Here is an 18,013-nt window from a genome sequence, read left to right as displayed (position 1 = left end):
CAATTCCGACTTCGGGAATTGGGGAGAGCACTTCCGGTGGGAGGAGGGAGGGCGAAAAGGAAGAGGAAAAGGCGGCGCGGAGGAGGTGCCGCGCGTCGCCGAGGTGGCACCGGCGACTCCGCCCCGGCGCTCTCCCAGGGCCCCCAGCTTTCCGCTGGACGCAGCGGAAACGAGCCGCCGCTGCGGGCGGGTGACGGCGCCCCCGAGCTGGGCGAGCGGCGCCGCTGGCTGGGCCCGGTCCCACCCCGCCCTGGCTGGCCCGCCCCGGCGGCTTTGTGCGCGCGGGCGGTGACAGTGGCCGCCCCGAGGTGCTCGGTCCCTGCGCGCCACGCCCCCTGCCCGCCCGCCTGTCCTTCGGAGGCACGCCCCCTCCCGCCTCTCCGCTTCGACCCCCTCAGGGGCCCAGGCGGGGCCCAAATCTCCGCCAGCATCGCCGCCATCGTCTGCGCCGCGTCCCTAGCTCAGCGAAGGACAGGCCTCGCGCCGGGACCCCCATCGACTTCTGAGGTGGCCAGAGCCCCGCCGCGGCCCCTGCCCCTTCCCTGGGTTTTCCTCCGCACACTCGCCACCGGCCGAGCGCCCACCCGATCTCGCGCCACCCCCCCTCACCCCAGTTCCACAGTGCCTTGGGATTCTCGTTCATGTGGCCTAGCCCCCTCCCCCGCACCTTGCCGCGCGCCCCCCGGGCCCTCGCGTCCACCTGCCTCCCGCCGCTCACCCACCGGGTCTCCCGTGACCCTGTCCTGGGTCTCCCGTCTCCCCCACCGGCTTGCTGCTCCAGCGTCTCCAGTCGTCCGCGCCCGCAGCCCACCAGCCTCTCCCAGCCCATAGCGCCTTGCCCTCCCCCCACCCCACTCCACCAACAGTTCTCCGGGTCTCTTGTCTCTGTGACACACTCCTGCGCTTCAACCATTGGACCTGGCGTCCCTTCCCAGACACACTCGGGGTCTCACTCCCCAACATGCCCCCCCCCAGCACCCCCCCACACACACCCCTCTGGGCGTCCTGTATCTCCTTCTCAGGGCTGCTGCCTGTCCCAGGGCCTTGGGATTCACTTGTAACTCCAAGGCTGCCCTGCCCCCACTGTCCGCTTCCCACTGCTCCAAACCAACCCAGTCCAGGCTGCAGGGCCTTGGACCCTCCTTTCAACCAAACTTTGTGTTCTTAGAACAAACACCCCAGTATTCCCCTGCTGAGGCCTGGCCCCACCCAGCCTGCAGCAGGCAACTCCTGGGCTCTGCTTTACCCCAGTCAACGGGACAGCTGTTACCACATTTGCTTTCCCAACTCCTGGATGTCCTTGATTTTCATTTTAGCTTCCCTGTTGTCTTCTGCTTGTGTGTCTCAGGTGCCGGCATGGTAGGGGAGCTCCGCTACAGGGAATTCAGAGTGCCCCTGGGGCCGGGCTTGCACGCCTATCCGGACGAGCTGATCCGCCAGCGGGTGGGCCACGATGGGCATCCTGAGTACCAGATCCGCTGGCTCGTCCTCCGGCGCGGAGAAGACGGGGAAGGGGACTCTAGCCAAGTGGACTGCAAGGCTGAGCACATCCTGCTGTGGATGTCCAACGACGAGATCTATGCCAACTGCCACAAGATGCTGGACGAGGATGGACAGGTCATCGGGCCCTCGCAGGAGATTGCAGGGGATGCTGGGGCCCTGGACAAATCTGTGCTGGGGGAAATGGAAACCGATGTGAAGTCTTTGATTCAGAGGGCCCTCCGGCAGCTGGAGGAGTGTGCGGGCACCATCCCTCCTGCCCCTCTGCTTCACACGGTCCACGTACTCAGCGCCTACGCCAGCATCGAACCCCTGACCGGGGTGTTCAAAGACCCAAGGGTCCTGGACCTGCTCATGCACATGTTGAGTAGTCCTGATTATCAGATCCGCTGGAGCGCGGGCCGGATGATCCAAGCCCTGGCCTCCCATGATGCTGGTGAGGAACAGTGTGGGGCCAAAGGAAGGGGAAGCTAGGTCAGCCCAGGGCCTCACAGGACACTGTGGCAGGAGCCTCTGCCTCATCAGTGCCTGAATGATTCTGTTGCCCTTCTCTTTGAGGTGAAAGAAAAGGAGGTAGGAAGGTAGGTGGGGACATCTCTGTAGGAAGAGGAAGGCTGGCTCAGTCAGGAGAGTATGCGACTCTTCATCCCAGGGGTCGTGAGTTCAAGCCCCATTTTGGGCACAGAGTTTACTTAAAAAATAGTAAAAGAAAGAGGAAGGCCTGAATTCTCAAGAACCTCCTATTAATTGGATCTCTATGCAAAGGAAGAGTTAAGATATTAGATTATTGTAGGATATATATGTATACGAAATACGTATATAGAAAAGATAGTAAGTGGTTGCTTTTGAAGCAAATCAGCAAATCATGTCATCCCTAATGTGTGGTGACAAAGGGATTGGACTGAGAGGGTAGAGGGTCTAGGAGGGAAGCCTGGGAAGGGCATGTGAGGGAGCCGTTACTGACTCTGGGGTGTGGGTTTCAGGGACCCGGACCCAGATCCTTCTGTCGCTGAGCCAGCAAGAGGCCATTGAGAAACACCTGGATTTTGACAGCCGCTGTGCTCTGCTAGCCCTGTTTGCACAGGCCACGCTCTCTGAACACCCCATGTCTTTCGAGGGCATTCAGCTGCCACAGGTATTCTGTGGGGAGGTACTGGGGGCGGGGGCTCTAAACAAGATCTAGGGACCAGGCCTTTGTACCTGTCCTTAAAGGATGGAGTGGAAAGAGGAGCTAAAGCTGGGACAAGGTGGACATAGGCCCACGGTTTCATCCCACAGGTCCCAGGAAGGCTGCTCTTCTCCCTGGTGAAGCACTATTTGCATGTCACTTCCCTTCTGGACCAGCTGAATGACAGCGCTGCAGAACCGGGAGCCCAGAACAACTCTGCTCCCGAGGAGTTGAGTGGGGAAAGGGATCGACTGGAGCTGGAGTTCAGCATGGCCATGGGCACGCTGATCTCAGAGCTGGTGCAGGCCATGCGCTGGGACTGGGCCTCAAGCAGACAGGGGCCCTCGGCACGGTCCTCCTGCTCCATCTTCCAGCCCCAGCTGGCAGAGGCCAACCCGGGGCTGCCTCCCACCCGGGCCCAGCCCTCCATTAGGAGGTCAAGGAGGTTCCGCCCTCGCTCTGAGTTTGCAAGTGGCAACACTTACGCCTTGTACGTGCGAGAGACGCTGCAGGCCGGGATGCGAGTGCGCATGCTGGAGGACTATGAGGAGGTCAGCGCTGGGGACGAGGGCGAGTTCCGTCAGAGCAACAATGGCGTGCCCCCCGTGCAGGTGAGCGAAGGTGCGTGGGGGACGCTGGTGGGGATCTAGCTGGGGGAGCATAACTGGGGCTTCTATGCAGGGGGCTCTGGCAGGCCACCCCAGGAGAAAACCTGGGGATTGGAATGGTTAAAGGGGGTCAGCAGGTAAGAGGGGGGCCATTTGGAGGGCCGAGAAAATCGGGGCTGGGGAGGCCATGAGTTCAGGAAGAAACGGATACGGCAAGACTCTCCCAAAGGTCAGGGTCAGGGAGAGAGTAGCTGAGGCCAGGAGGAAGTGGGGGGGGGGGCATAAGCCATCAAGGATGGGTGGGAGAAGCAGAGCCTATTCCCATAGGAGAAGGCAGCCTTTGTGTGTATGTTCGTGTCCTCCATAGGCCAGCGTTGTATTGTTTGGAGGTTGTTCCAAACCTGGCCGGGTGGTCAGCCAGAGAGCTGTATGTTCTCATCATTGGGCCACCACTAGCCGTTAAGTGAGCCATCTCTTCCCTTTCCCTCTCTTTTTTCCCCATGTCCTCCAGGTGTTGTGGGAGTCGACGGGCCGCACCTACTGGGTACACTGGCACATGCTGGAAATTCTGGGCTTTGAGGAAGACATTGAGGATGTGGTTGAGGCTGATGAGTACCACGGGGCAGCGGTCAGTGGAGCCCTGGGTGTAGGTGAGCCTGGAGAGGAAGCAGGGTCCGCGCTGAGCACAGGAGCAGTGGTCTGGCCCGGCAGACAATGACATCTCTGGGCCCTCTGACCTGTTTCCACAGCTCTGCCCTCCTGGAGGTGGAAGCCCATGAAAGAGCTCTATGCAGTGCCCTATGTTCTGCCTGAGGATGAGGATGCTGAAGAGAGTGAACACCTGTCCCAGGCGGAGTGGTGGGAGCTCCTCTTCTTCATCAAGAAGCTCAATGGACCCAACCATCAGGAGGTTCTCCAGATCCTCCAGGAGAACCTGGATGGGGAGGTAGAGCCAGCCTGGAGACACCCAGAAGTCGGAGGGCTCACGGCAAGGGCTGGACTGATAGAGCATTTGGGAGGCTTAGGATGGGGAGTGGAGGTCCACAGTGTAAGGGGCTGCAGGGGAGGGATCTAGAATGTTCAGAGGCATTGGCAAGCTGTGTGCGAGGAGGCAGCTGCCAGCCAGGAGAGCTTCAGGATGGAGAAGGCCTGTGCGGAGATCCCCACCCCTACCAAGTGGCCCCTGGAGCCTCTGTGCCGGCAGGGCTACCCACAGTGAGACCTTCTCCCCGACAACAGGTTCTGGATGATGAGATCCTAGCTGAGCTGGCCGTGCCCATAGAGTTGGCCCAGGACCTGCTGCTGGCTCTGCCACAGCGACTCGATGACAGCGCTCTCAGGGACCTGCTCAACTGCCGTGTCTACAGGAAATATGGGCCCGAGGCCCTGGCGAGGCAGCCAGTTTACCCAACCCTGCTGGAAGCCCAGGCCCAGCCTCAGGAATCAGCAGGTGCAGCCAGAGGGGAAGGTGGGGCGCTAGACAGACTTTGCAGCAGCTCTGCAGGCTGGCCTCTGGGAGGGCTTCAGCCCAGGAGAAGTGTCTGTGCCAATTCTGGTGCCCTCCTGTCTGGAAGAGTTGCCACCTGAGGAAGAAGATGAAGCGTAGAGCAGCTCCCTCCAGTGAGCGGGAGAGGATGGAAAGTCAGAACATTTGAAAGAGATCTGAAGCCTCATAATGCCCTCACATTGAACTTTTTCTGTTGCAGAGAAAGCCAAATTATTGCGTGCTTTTAGATACAGGGAAATGCTCTGCTATTTGCAGACGGGAGGCTCCTTTGCTATTTTAAGAATATAAAACACAAGATTTGTCACAGAGCAGTCTTATAAATACATTAAGAGATGCTCTAAGATCCCCATACTAATTTTTAGGGGGACCTCCCCCCGCAAAAAAACATTTTTAGGAGAAATTAGGAGTTATAATTGTGTCTGTCCTTTTCTGATCTTAACCGCACCGACCACGGCCAACTCTTGTGACGTCCACCTTCCTGTAGGAAAAGAACCCCCAACTCAGTATCCCGACACTCCTCTGCGGCGACTGATGGAGGGCTGCGGTCCGCCTGGGAGAAACTTCCTGGACCTGGAGCGAGCCCTCAGCTCGGGGCGGCCCCAGGAGACAGAGATCAAGCCGTTCCTGCTCCAGCTGCAGTGGCAGCCCCAGCCCTTCCTTACCCTGATGCGGAGCCTGGCCAGCCCGGCGGCCAACAAGCCCCTGCACCTGACCGTTCTGAGGTGAGGGGGTGGGGCAGGGCATGGGGCCAAGGGGTCTCTGAGGCTAGCTGCACATCTCTCTCCTCCTGCCTCCCCACCTCCACTCCCCAGAATCCTGATGCAGCTGGTGGACTTCCCCGAGGCACTGCTTCTCCCCTGGCACGAGGCCATGGACGCCTGCATGGCCTGCCTGCGGTCACCAGACACTGACCGAGAGGTACCCCCACCCTGCTCTGCGGAGATGCTGCTGGAGGGAGAGGCCGCAAGGCAGCCTCTGACGAGGCAGGCCCCCTGGGCCGGGCTCCGGAGGGCACAATGGAGCCTCTGTGCTCCTGGTTTGGGATTTGTTTTTAAAATCGAATTTTTTTTTTTTCAAATAGGTAATACATTCATACAGTTACAAATCAAAACAGTAGAACAAGGTCTACACTGAGAATTCTCACTTCCACTGTTCTCACTTCCATCTAATTTTCCCATTGCCTCTCCCCAAGTCCCTTATTGGTTACCACTCATATTAATTTATGTGTACTTCCTGTGGGCCTTATGCAAATATAAATAAGCCCAAGCGTTTGATCTTATTTGCCATCTCCTTTCTTACACAAAAGGTTACGTCTATATTACATGAGAAGCCTCAGTAGCTCCTGTTTGGTTGGGCCTGTAGGGGGATGGGGGGATGCAGGAGGCAGAGGGATCAGCATACCTCAGGGCCCCCCGCCCCAGAGAGGTCCTGGGCTTGGAAGGCCTGGCAGGGTGTGTCTGCCGTGCACACCTTTGGCGGTTACCCAGATTTTCATTTCGCAGGTGGACTCACTGAGTGTCCCTCTCCGCCCCCTCCCTGCCACCAGGTATCTGTGCTTGGGGCCTGAGCATCTCAAAATGCAGCCCCACAACTGGTTCTTGGGACATGGCCTAAAAAGGAACCACCTGGGAAGCTCTCTGCACCTATTGCCAACATAATCAGTCGTCAAGCACCCCAGGACGGCAGAGCATCTCTTAGCTTTTCCGTGTCTGTGTGCCTCGGGTTCTCCAACTCCACCCAGCCCTTGTTCCTGTTGTCCATTCACTGCAGTAGCCCCAGCACCTATATACCACAGTGGGTGCATAGTAAATACTCCAGAAGATTCCCTGTGGCCCGGGCCTCGTCCCCTTTATTCACCAGCCCTGTCCCCACCTCAGGTGCTCCAGGAGCTGATCTTTTTCCTGCACCGCCTAGCCTCCGTGAGCAGGGACTATGCCGTGGTGCTGAATCAGCTTGGAGCCCGAGATGCCATCTCCAAGGCCCTGGAAAAGCACCTGGGAAAACTGGAGCTGGCTCAGGAGCTGCGGGACATGGTGTTCAAGTGTGAGAAGCATGCCCACCTCTACCGGAAACTCACCACCAACATCCTGGGAGGCTGTATCCAGGTCAGGAGGGAGGACAGGGGGCTGCTTGTGGGTTCGCCTCTGGGTAAGAACATGAGCTCTGAGCAGTGGCGGGGGAAGAGGCTGTATTCCTGCAGCTGGGAAAGGCAGGAGAGTCCAGTGAACCCAAGGGCATTTGTTCTCTGCACCCCCTTCCCCACCAGGCCCTGCCGCGCCAGGGTTCTGGAGGAAGTCCCATTGCTGCTGGGTCTTTCTTCCATACGTGTTTGCACGTGCTCTCCACATGTGCTCCTCCCTCCTCCCCGAGCCGCTTCTCTCTGATGTTCCGGCTGCAGATGGTGCTGGGCCAGATCGAAGACCATAGACGGACCCACCGACCCATCAACATCCCCTTCTTTGACGTGTTCCTCAGATATCTGTGCCAGGGTCTGTGCCTGTCCCCGCCTTACGCCACACCCCTACGCCTGTGTCTGTTTTCCCTCCACACCTACCGGGCTCTGACGGCCGCCCCTCCCCCCTGCCCCCAGGCTCCAGTGTGGAAGTGAAGGAGGACAAGTGCTGGGAGAAGGTGGAGGTGTCCTCCAACCCGCACCGGGCCAGCAAGCTGACCGACCGCAACCCCAAGACCTACTGGGAGTCCAGCGGCAGCGCCGGCTCCCACTACATCACCTTGCACATGCGCCAGGGCATCCTCATCAGGTAACGCGCCCCACGACATACGCACTTTGTCGTGACTTCCTCGTGTTTGTCTTGGGGGAAGCACCACGGCCCCCCTCGAGCCCACACATGACCAGAGAGTCCCCTTGGCTGTGTCTCCAAGGACACGACTCGTTCCGGTCCTGATGGTTTCCTCATCCCTGCTCCCAGGCAGCTAACTCTGCTGGTGGCTGGTGAAGACTCGAGCTACATGCCGGCCAGGGTGGTGGTGTTTGGGGGCGACAGCGCCAGCTCTCTTAACACACAACTCAACTCGGTAGGGACCCGCATGCCATTAGATCAGCCTTCACAGGGCCCGCCCTCCTGCCCAGACTCCTGAACGCCTAAGTTCTTCCCGTCTGGAGCCCCCTAGAAAGTAGAGTCCTTTCTCCCTGTGCCGTTGTGACGACGTCAGGCCCCAAGCAGTGAGGGTGGCATTGGGAGCCCTTGGTCAGGACCCCACACCCGCCTGGGCTGAGGGAAGAGGGAACAGGAGCAGGTGTGGGTGCTGTGAGCACTGCCATCCACACACGGGGAGCTGACAGCCCCCTGTGCCCCGCACCAGGTCAACGTGATGCCCTCCGCCAGCCGGGTGGTCCTCCTGGAGAACCTGAACCGCTTCTGGCCCATCATCCAGATCCGCATAAAGCGCTGCCAGCAGGTTTGCCAGGGGCATGGGGTGTGGTTTAGGGCTATGGAGCTCTGGGTTCTGTACCTGTTGCAGATGTTGAGCCAGGGCTCCAGCCCAGGGCAAGGGCAGCTCCAGGAGTAAGGCACAAAGGTGTGCCTGACCCCAGTGCACTCGGAGGGGGGCGTGGGGCAGCTGAAGACAGGCCTGTGTCCCTCGCAGGGTGGCATCGACACGCGCATCCGGGGGTTGGAGGTCCTGGGCCCCAAGCCCACCTTCTGGCCGGTGTTTCGGGAGCAGCTGTGCCGTCACACACGCCTCTTCTACATGGTGCGGGCCCAGGCCTGGAGCCAGGACATAGCAGAGGACCGCCGGAGCCTCCTGCACCTGAGTTCTAGGTGTGTGCGAGCATGTGTGTGTGGCTGTGTGTGTGTGTGAAAGGTAAGAGTAGTACCCTGGGTAGGGTTCGATGGAGGGTTAACATGCTTGGGGAGGCGGCTGGGGTGTTCTACAGTTTGGGGAAGGAAAGAAAGAATGGAAAGAAGAGATTTCTGTGGTGGGCGGGGGGTGGGATGTGCCAGTTAACGCAGGGGAGCTTCGAAGTACTGGGTAGAGATTGGGTCTGGTTGGTAGGGGCTAGCCGGGCCGTCTTAGGCTGGGCAGATGCTGGGGTAACTTACACCTCAAGCCCCTGACACCTGCCTCCCCCATCCTCACCCCCAGACTCAATGGGGCTCTGCGCCAGGAGCAGAATTTTGCCGATCGCTTCCTCCCTGATGATGAGGCCGCCCAAGCGCTGGGCAAGACCTGCTGGGAGGCCTTGGTCAGCCCCCTGGTGCAGAACATCACCTCCCCCGGTAACCGTCCTGACCCTTGGCCCCACTAACCAGCCCCTTCTTGCTCTGCCGTAGAGCCACCTGCATTATGTTCTTGGCCCTTTTGGTACCTGCAGTGGTTTGGTACCCCAGTGCCCCTCTTCTCCCAGCCCAGGGGCCATCTCCTTTCCCATGTCTCCCAGCTGACACCATAAAGGGGCCTTGCTAGCTGCCCCCACCCCCGCCACCCGGTACCTTCCGTCCGATCCCTCATTCTCAGTGCTTCTGTCCAGCCCAGCCTCTCCCACTGCCCTGGAGACACGCCCTGCCTTGGCTTGTTTTTCCCCACCTCCAGATGAGGATGGCATCAGCCCCCTGGGCTGGCTGCTGGACCAGTACCTGGAGTGTCGGGAGGCGGCCCACAACCCCCAGAGCCGCGCGGCTGCTTTCTCCTCCCGGGTGCGCCGCCTCACCCACCTGCTCGTGCACGTGGAGCCCTGCGAGGCGCCCCCTCCAGCGGCGGCCGCTCCCCGGCCCAGTGAGTACCTGCGGTTCCGGTGGGAGGTCGGTGAGAAGCGTCTCTCTGCGGCCCCCCGCTCGCACCCTACAGCCTTCCGTCTCACGCTTTCCCGCCCCACCCAGCTGTTCATCTTCCCGGTTTGTGTCACCCCCACCCAGGAGCCTCACGGCGGGGAGGGGGCGGGCAGCACGTCAGGAAAGGCCCCAGGGCTCACCCTGGTCTGAGGACCCCCAAGCTGAGGGCTGCCCCTGCCTCCGGCCCTTCCCCTGTCTCCACAGAGGGCAGAAACCGCAGCCACGACTGGAGCTCCCTGGCCACCCGGGGGCTTCCCAGCAGCATCGTGAGAAACCTGACCCGCTGTTGGCGGGCGGTGGTGGAGGAGCAGGTGGGCAGGAGCAGGTGCCGGGGAGGAGAGGGCGGCCGGCGGCCTGCGGGGCCGCGCCCTCACGCCGCGGCTGCCTCCCTGCAGGCCAGCAGCTTCCTGACCTCGCGCTGGCGGGATGACGACTTCGTGCCGCGCTACTGCGAACACTTTCACAGCCTGCAGAAGTCCAGCTCCGAGCTGTTCGGGCCCAGGGCGGCCTTCTTGCTAGCCCTGCACAACGGCTGTGCTGGAGGCCTGCTGAAGCTCCCGTTCCTCAAAGCTGCCCACGTGAGCCTCCCGCCTCGCCTCTGGCCCGCGCCCCTCCCTGCAGTCGCTCCGTGCCCCGCTCCTCACAGCGGCGTCCCTTCCGTGCCCATTCAGCAAGGGCCGGCCGGGGCTTGCGTAGAACCATGTGTTTGAAAGCTCAAACACCAAAGACACAGATAGTGACCTGCAGCGTGCTCTCCTAATACTATCTTGATACACTTGCTCTTTCTGTTTGTGTGCACGGTTTAACACTTTACCCACAAGTAGCTAAAATGCTTTATGCTGGTGTCTTTTGACCATTATATATACATATTTTAAGATTTTATTTATTTGAGATAGAGATAGCGCATGAGTGGGGGGGGAGGGGCAGACAGAGGGAGAGGGAGAAGCAGGCTCCCCGCTGAGCAGGGAGCCCGTTGTGGGGCTCGATCCCAGGACCCTGGGATCATGACCTGAGCCGAAGGCAGACGCTTAACGACTGAGCCACCCAGGCGCCCTTGACTGTTACCTTAAAAGCCTTTTTCAGTGTTGCTTTGTCCTTATTTTTTATTTTTGTATGAATTCCATCTAACGGGTGTACTAGAATTTACTCCACCATTCCCAGCATTCCATAGATGTGTAATAAGTGCTTCAAATGTGTCCGGCACTGTGATAAGAGCTGAAGATAGACAAAGTCCCTCTCCTCAAAGTTTGCAGGCTTCCTGGGAAGGCGCACAGTTGGGCAGGTGATAAAGTCAGCCAGGCTAAGCGCTGCAGGGGGAGCTGAACAGCGGCTGCTCGAGTTGCTTCCGGCCCTTCCGTCTGATCAGTGACACTGCAGTGGGACCATCTCTGTGCACATAAATCATTTCCTCACATTAAATTATTGTGATTAGATTAATTTTTAGAAACGTTCAGTGTGAAAAAAACACCTCCTGGGGCGCCTGAGTGGCTCAGTCGTTAAGCGTCTGCCTTCGGCTCAGGTCGTGGTCCCGGGGTCCTGGGATGGAGCCCCGCATCGGGCTCCCTGCTCAGCGGGAAGCCTGCTTCTCCCTCTCCCACTCCCCCTGCTTGTGTTTCCTCTCTCGCTGTGTCTCTCTCTGTCAAATAAATAAATAAAATCTCTAAAAAAAAAAACTACCTCCTAATTGTTAACTTGCACAACTGTTGACGGTTTTATAAAAGAGTTCTGTAAAAGTGTCGCCCACCTTGGGAAGCAGCTCAGCTGTTCTATGCACTTGCTCAGACCTTCCTCTCTGCCCCGCTCCCCTCCTCCAGTCGCCTGACCGTGGTTTCCCTGTGCCCTTCTCCGTGCGCAGGTGAGCGAGCAGTTCGCCCGGCACATCGACCAGCGGATCCAGGGCAGCAGGATTGGCGGAGCCCGGGGGATGGAGATGCTGGGGCAGCTGCAGCGCTGCCTGGAGACGGTCCTCATCTTCTCCGGCCTGGAGATAGCCACCACCTTCGAGCATTACTACCAGTGAGCGCGGACCTGGGGGGTGGGGGCGCGGGGGGGCACGGATGGCAGAGGCGGGGGCAGGGCCGGCGCCAGCTCGCGGGCCCGGGGAGTCGGGCCGAGCTGCCGCCGCACTGAGGCTCGGCCCTGCTCTGCGTGTGCTGCAGGCACTACATGGCAGACCGTCTCCTGAGCTTGGGCTCGAGCTGGCTGGAGGGGGCTGTGCTGGAGCAGATTGGCCTCTGCTTCCCCAACCGCCTCCCCCAGCAGATGCTGCGCAGCCTGAGCACCTCCGAGGAGCTGCAACGCCAGTTTCACGTCTACCAGCTCCAGCGGCTCGATCAGGAACTCCTGAAGCTGGACGACACCGAGAAGAAGATACAGGTGGGCGTGGGCGCTGGCCAAGGGAGGGTGGGAAGGGAGGGAGGCGAGGAGTAGACCAGAGGAGGCCCAGCGGCTGTCGGGCACCCCGTGTTTCTTCCTCAGGGGTGCCTCGAGGCCAGTGACAAGGAGCACAAGGAGGAGAAGGCAGAGGAAGCAGAGGGAGCTGGGGCAGCAGCAGCCACAGACATGGCAGGGGAGGAGGACGAGGAGGAAGATGAGGATCTCTACTATGAGGGGGCCATGCCCGAAGTGTCCGTGCTAGTCCTGTCCCCACGCTGCTGGCCCATTGCCTCCATCCGCCACACGCTGAACCCCCGAACCTGCCTGCCCTCCTACCTCAGGGGCACTTTGAACCGCTACTCCAACTTCTACAGCAAGAGTGAGGAGCCAGGAAGAGGATGGCATTCAGGGAGGGAGCCTGCGGGTGGGGTGGGCCCTGGGGTGAGAGCCTCAGTGGAGTGGATTTGAGAAGAAAGGAGCTTACGTTTGGGGTGAGGGCAGGGGCTATCAAGCACCAGGTCCCCAGACTGTTGCCTTTTCTGTCCTAAAAACAAACACAGGACTCTATTTAGAGAGTGGGAGGTGGGGAGGATGGAAGCAGGGGCACCTGAGGCCACCAGGAAGGACTCGCCCCCCGTGGCAGGGGTCTGGCTCCTGGTCAGTCATCGCCCCTGAGCTTCCCACTGGGGGCTGGTCCTGGGCTGGGCAGCAGCATAGGGAGAAGAGACTCAGACCCTGCCCTCAGGGGGGGTTGGGGGGCTCCCAGACTAACCAGGGAGACCTCATTCCCTCTTTCATCGTGGATAGTCCAGTTTGATGAGAGCCCAGGCCTTCCTCACTTCATGGTTTTGTCTCCCTAGGAAAAAAAAAAGGGAGGGGAACTTCTGGAAGGCACTGATCAGAGTCCCCTGGCACAAGGGGAGGCACAGGGTGGGCTGCCAGATACCTGAGGCTTACCCAAGAGGGGCACGGTGAAGGCTGAGCTCTGGAAGTTCAGGAAGCACAGGATCCATGAACACTGGGGTGCACGCTCGGCAGAGATTAGCAGGGGCAGGGCTCAACCAACAGTCCCCCCTCACCAGCCCTGACCCCTTCTCTCCCTGACCTGTCTCAGGTCAGAGCTACCCGGCCCTGGACATGGGACCCCATCGGCGGCTGCAGTGGACGTGGCTGGGCCGGGCTGAGCTGCAGTTTGGGGACCAGACCCTGCATGTGTCCACCGTGCAGATGTGGTTGCTGTTGTATCTCAATGAGCTGAAGGTGGCCCAGCCCAGCTAGGCAGCCCTGCTCTCTGTACCTTGTCCCTCACCCCTCTTCCCTAAACCTCAACTCCCTATCCTCCCTCCCTCTCCCTTCTCTGCTCTACTCTTTGGGGAAGCCCTGAGTATTTCCTTCGTCTTCTCTAAGGCTGTCTCCGTGGAGAGTCTGCTGGCACTCTCTGGGCTCTCTCCAGACATGCTCGATCAGGCGATTGGGCCTCTTACCTCTTCGAGAGGCCCCCTGGACCTTCAAGAGCAAAAGGGTGTCCCAGGAGGTATGTACTTGGGGAGAGGGGCCTCTGCTCTCAGCCTCCTCGTGGGCCCCCCACTGGTGACTAGTGCTTATTTCAGGGGTGCTCAAGATTCGAGATGCCAGCGAGGAGCCCAGGCCAAGGAGGGGCAACGTGTGGCTCATCCCACCTCAGACGTACCTGAAAGCTGAGGATGAAGAGGGTCGGAACTTGGAGAAGAGACGGAACCTTCTGAACTGCCTCATTGTCCGAATGCTCAAGGCACATGGGGACGAGGGGCTGCACATCGACCAGCTTGTCTGTCGGGTAGGCGGGGGTGGGTGGGGGGGAGGGCGCTTCGGGGTCGGGGGCAGCCCACAGGAGGAGGCCTGTCCACCTTGGAAGCCTCTGGCTCACCGTGGAGCCTGTAGGTGGATGAGGGGGGAGGCTGGGGCACGCCTAAAGGCCTTAGAGCTCACTGGCTGGCAGCCTGTGCCCGGAGTGGGAGCTCGAGGTGGAGTCAGCTGGGTGTCTGCCACCTGCTGTGTCCCCTTCCCTCTCCTTCCCAGGTCCTGGACGCTTGGCAGAAGGGCCCATGTCCTCCCCGGGGTTTGGTCAGCAGCCTCGGTAGGGGGTCTGCCTGCAACAGTACCGATGTCCTCTCCTGTATCCTGCACCTCCTGGGCCAGGGCACCGTGAGGCGCCATGACGACCGGCCCCACACACTGTCCTATGCGGTCCCCGTGACGGTGATGGAGCCTCACACCGAGTCCCTGAACCCAGGCTCTTCAGGCCCCAACCCACCCCTCACCTTCCATACCCTGCAGATCCGCTCTCGGGGCGTGCCCTACGCCTCCTGCAGCAGCACCCAGAGCTTCTCCACCTTCCGGTAGCCCTGGAGATGGGACCAGTGCTTTCTACAGAAATAAAGTGCAGGAGTTTGATTACGTGGCCTGTGTGGTGAGTGCTAAGGCTCTGCTGGGCAGCGGAGACTTCCTGGCTGGAGAGGGAGCGGAGCCCTCTGGCTCTGAGGCCGCGTCGTCCCATGCCAGGAGTCACTGCCAGGGTGAAGTTGGCAGCCTGGGGAGAGCACTGGAGGGAGTCAGGTGTGTGTGGGGCAGTAAGTAGACAAGACAGGGCTGGACCTCCAGCCCTTCTCAGAGAGTCTGTGGTCAGAAGTGCTTTCACCTGGCAGGCTGGAGACCCAAGTCCCCCTTGCCGCACGCTCAGTGGCTTGTAACTTGGGCAGATTGTTAAGCAGGGCTCCACCATTTTCATTTGTGGAATTGGACCAGAGTCCCCGTGGGTTCTGACGAGCACCAGGTATGGGAGCATTTGACGTGCCAGTGAATCACTCTTTTGGCCACCGCACCCAGCAGTGAGTGTAATGCATGGTAAGATAAAGGACCCTGGTGGCCACTGCAGGCACCCAGGAGCCTGAATATGCATTCCATCCCAAAGCTTTAGGATCTGGGTTGGAAGCAGACCTAGAAGGAACTGCAGCTCCCTTGAGCCCCTCCTCGCTGCGCTCTTCGGGTCGTGTAGAGCTGCTCTTGCCAAAGCCAGAACCCACTAGCACCATAGGTGGGCCACTGTTGGGGAGGCTTGCTCCGTGCTGCTGACTGCCTCCCCTGGCCCCGCCCACACTGAGGCAGGGCGGGGCGGGCTGGGGGACCCAGTGCCAGGGGAGGAGCTCTGCATCTCGCAGGCGCTATTACGGGGGTCAGGAAGGAGTGACACAGGCATCCTGAGTCCAAGGTTCTTGCAGCCAAGAGATGACTAGGAGAAGGCTACAGAAGAAAGGTGGGGGAGGAATGAGGGAGTCACGTGGTGAGAGAGGGCACAGAAGCCAGACAGAGGGAACTGGGTGCCACCCAAGACAGAGATTTGGAATAGAATCTGTAAGGGAAAAAGGCCAGGGCTTGGGAGAGTCAGGACGCCCAGGACAAGACAGCAAAACGGAGGGCAAACAGGGCAGCCACCGAGGGCCCATGCATGCTTTACTTTGCAGTATGGTGGCCCCATGGTGCTGTGGGTGGTTCCCAGAGCAGAACTATCTGGTAGGTCCACGCTAGTCCACGACACAGAAGACTGGCAGCAGGCCAGGGCAGCACTGGGCCCCAGGGCACACGGGGTTGTTGCAGTTTGTCACTTAGGTGCCTCTCCGCCTTCGTGTCAGAGATCACGGCCTAGCTCCTTTATGGGCCCAGGCCGTGCCCTTATTCTTGAGCTAGCTCTTACGAGCCAGAACTTTTTGCCCTCTTCTGGGTTCTCATGCTCTTTCTGAGCCTATCCTTCTCCATCAGAAACCCAGAGAGGCTCCAAGCTCTAGTAGCCAGATCAGAATGCAGCACATGGAGGGGACAGGAGGGGACTTTGCCCCCCTGCACTGCAGCTGTGCCCACAGGCTCCCGCATGGGCCGTGCTATAGGCTCAACCCCTCAGCCTCCCACAGGGTGCCTACCTGCTTATCTATAACGGACGAGTCTCTTGCAAATTCTCACGGAAAGAACACACCAGCCTTGGCCCCAGTTCCCTGCATGTTCCTGCCTGCAGTCCAGCTCCTGTGCCCTCAGCACACAATGTAACCCCACCTCCACTCTGGCCTGATTTGTCCAAACGCAGCCACCCAGGTGAGCAGTCCCGACTACCCCCTCACCAGCACCAGTGAAAACGTGAGCCTCCTCCCCTGCCCTCAGGACTTGCCATCCATCCAGGGCACACGCTTCCTGTCTGACTCGGACAGAAGTTCGCTCCCCTGCCCCCCTTGTGAGACCCTCCTCGCAGCCTCGGTTCCTTATATCCCAGACAGCTGGCTGTACACAAAGGATCGCATATTGATTCCACTTACAGGGAATGTTCTAAAATAGGCAAATCTAGAGACAAAGTGGTTTAGTGGCTGCCTAGGGCTGGGGAGATTGGGAAGAAATGGGGAGTGTCTGCTAGACACTCGAAAATGTTACAAAATTGTGATGGTTGCACTACTCTGTGAATAGACTAAAAACCATTGAATTGTACCATTTTTTTTCAAAAAAATTTTTTTAAAGATTTTATTTATTTGACAGAGAGAGACATAGTGAGAGAGGGAACACAAGCAGGGGGAGTGGGAGAGGGAGAAGCAGGTTTCCCATGGAGCAAGGAGCCGAATGCGGGAGTCAATCCCAGGACTCTGGGATCATGACCTGAGCCGAACGCAGACGCTTAACGACTGAGCCACCCAGGCGCCCCCGAATTGTACAATTTAAATGGGTAAACTAAATTATATCTCAGTATGTTGCCAATAAAAACCAGAAACAAGCAGACCAACTAACCCGTAGCTAAAGCTCCGAGCTCTCCAATGTCTCCCGTGGATCCTTGGTGAAGGGGAAAAGTGGCCATCTGAAGGCCTGGGGATGGGGGCGGCAATACAACCCAGTGGTGGACGTGCATCGTGTTTTGACTACCGTTCATCTGAAGCCCCTTCTCATACTCGGGAACTCCACACAAATCACGAAAGGAAACAGAGCCCACCTCCCACCACATACAGGACCAGATACTTGGCTTTCCCAGCTATCCCCCTGCAGCCATATAACCACGGCTTAGCCAAGAAAATGCCTCTGCCAGGAATTTCTCAATCTACAGCAAAGCAGGAAGGAAAAGCGAAATACCTCTGGTGGCAGCCAGGAGATCTTCACCACACTCTGGTTCCCAGGTACGATTTAGGGTGCTTGTAAGGGCTCAGACTTATCTGCCAACCACCATTCTTTTTTTTTTTTTTTAAACTTTTCTCAAGGCTTGGGGTGCCTGGGTGGCTCAGTCATTAAATGTCTGCCTTCGGCTCAGGTCATGATCCCAGGGTCCTGGATCGAGCCCCATATCGGGCTCCCTGCTCCTGCAGGAAGCCTGCTTCTCCCTCTCCCTCTGTCTGCTTGTGTTCCCTCTCTCACTGTGTCTCTTTCTGTCAAATAAATAAATAAAATCTTAAAAAAAAAAAAAAAAACTTTTCTCAAGCCTTAGTGTTTCTGTGAGCCTAAGAGTTCAATAGTCTTTTTCTGCTTTTATCAGCCAGAATCTGTTCTTTGGCTCTAAAGTAGGATTGACACATGTGACATCAGGGACCCCATAGCACTGGATCCCTCTGGGCAAGGCAAAGTATCCTGGTAGCTTCACTCCTCGGCTTACAGTCACTGGGAAACAAACATTTTATGCTTATCTCACATTTCAGTCATCACAGTTACATCTTTTCCCCCATCCCAGATGCATCAAACATTAGATATCCTAGCTTCTAATTCTTCCTTTTTCTGATAGCTGCTTTTTAGATGTCTTTCAGATGTTCTGTAATTTCTTTTTTTTTAATTTTTTTTTTTTTTTAAAGATTTTATTTATTTGAGAGAGAGAGAATGAGAGAGCACACGAGAGGGGGGAGGGTCAGAGGGAGAAGCAGACTCCCTGCCGAGCAGGGAGCCTGATGCGGGACTCGATCCAGGGACTCCAGGATCATGACCTGAGCCGAAGGCAGTCGCCTAACCAACTGAGCCACCCAGGCACCCTGTTCTGCAATTTCTTATGATTTATCAATTAAAAAAGAAA

The 18,013-nt window shown here is 58.5% G+C and overlaps 1 protein-coding gene across 2 annotated transcripts; it reads left to right on the top strand.

Moving 5' to 3' along the window:
• Positions 1 to 134: 134 nt before the first annotated feature.
• CUL7 (cullin 7) lies at positions 135 to 14,388 on the top strand. 2 transcript variants are annotated; one of them, XM_081828285.1, is made up of 26 exons: positions 139 to 507; positions 1,349 to 1,936; positions 2,484 to 2,635; positions 2,779 to 3,279; positions 3,788 to 3,926; positions 4,026 to 4,222; positions 4,516 to 4,726; positions 5,268 to 5,505; positions 5,596 to 5,701; positions 6,661 to 6,888; positions 7,182 to 7,272; positions 7,374 to 7,545; positions 7,714 to 7,819; positions 8,108 to 8,203; positions 8,393 to 8,568; positions 8,894 to 9,027; positions 9,341 to 9,523; positions 9,784 to 9,890; positions 9,975 to 10,157; positions 11,435 to 11,595; positions 11,739 to 11,955; positions 12,058 to 12,334; positions 13,070 to 13,215; positions 13,363 to 13,489; positions 13,554 to 13,771; positions 14,014 to 14,388. In XM_081828285.1, exons 2-26 carry the CDS (start codon positions 1,357 to 1,359, stop codon positions 14,335 to 14,337), a joined length of 5,070 nt encoding a protein of 1,689 aa, XP_081684411.1. In that variant the 5' UTR covers positions 139 to 507; positions 1,349 to 1,356; the 3' UTR covers positions 14,338 to 14,388. The 2 variants fall into 2 exon arrangements, 1 of the variants encoding a protein (XP_081684411.1); XR_014147662.1 differs by lacking the exons at positions 12,058 to 12,334; positions 14,014 to 14,388 and having other exon boundaries at positions 135 to 507; positions 13,566 to 13,756.
• The last annotated feature ends 3,625 nt before the right edge of the window (positions 14,389 to 18,013 follow it).

Source organism: Leptonychotes weddellii, chromosome 8 (assembly GCF_054177405.1).
Source record: "Leptonychotes weddellii isolate Sample4059 chromosome 8, ASM5417740v2, whole genome shotgun sequence".
Classification (NCBI taxonomy): domain Eukaryota; kingdom Metazoa; phylum Chordata; class Mammalia; order Carnivora; family Phocidae; genus Leptonychotes; species Leptonychotes weddellii.
Note: the sequence above shows the minus strand (reverse complement) of the source record. Positions and strands in the feature narration are given on the sequence as shown.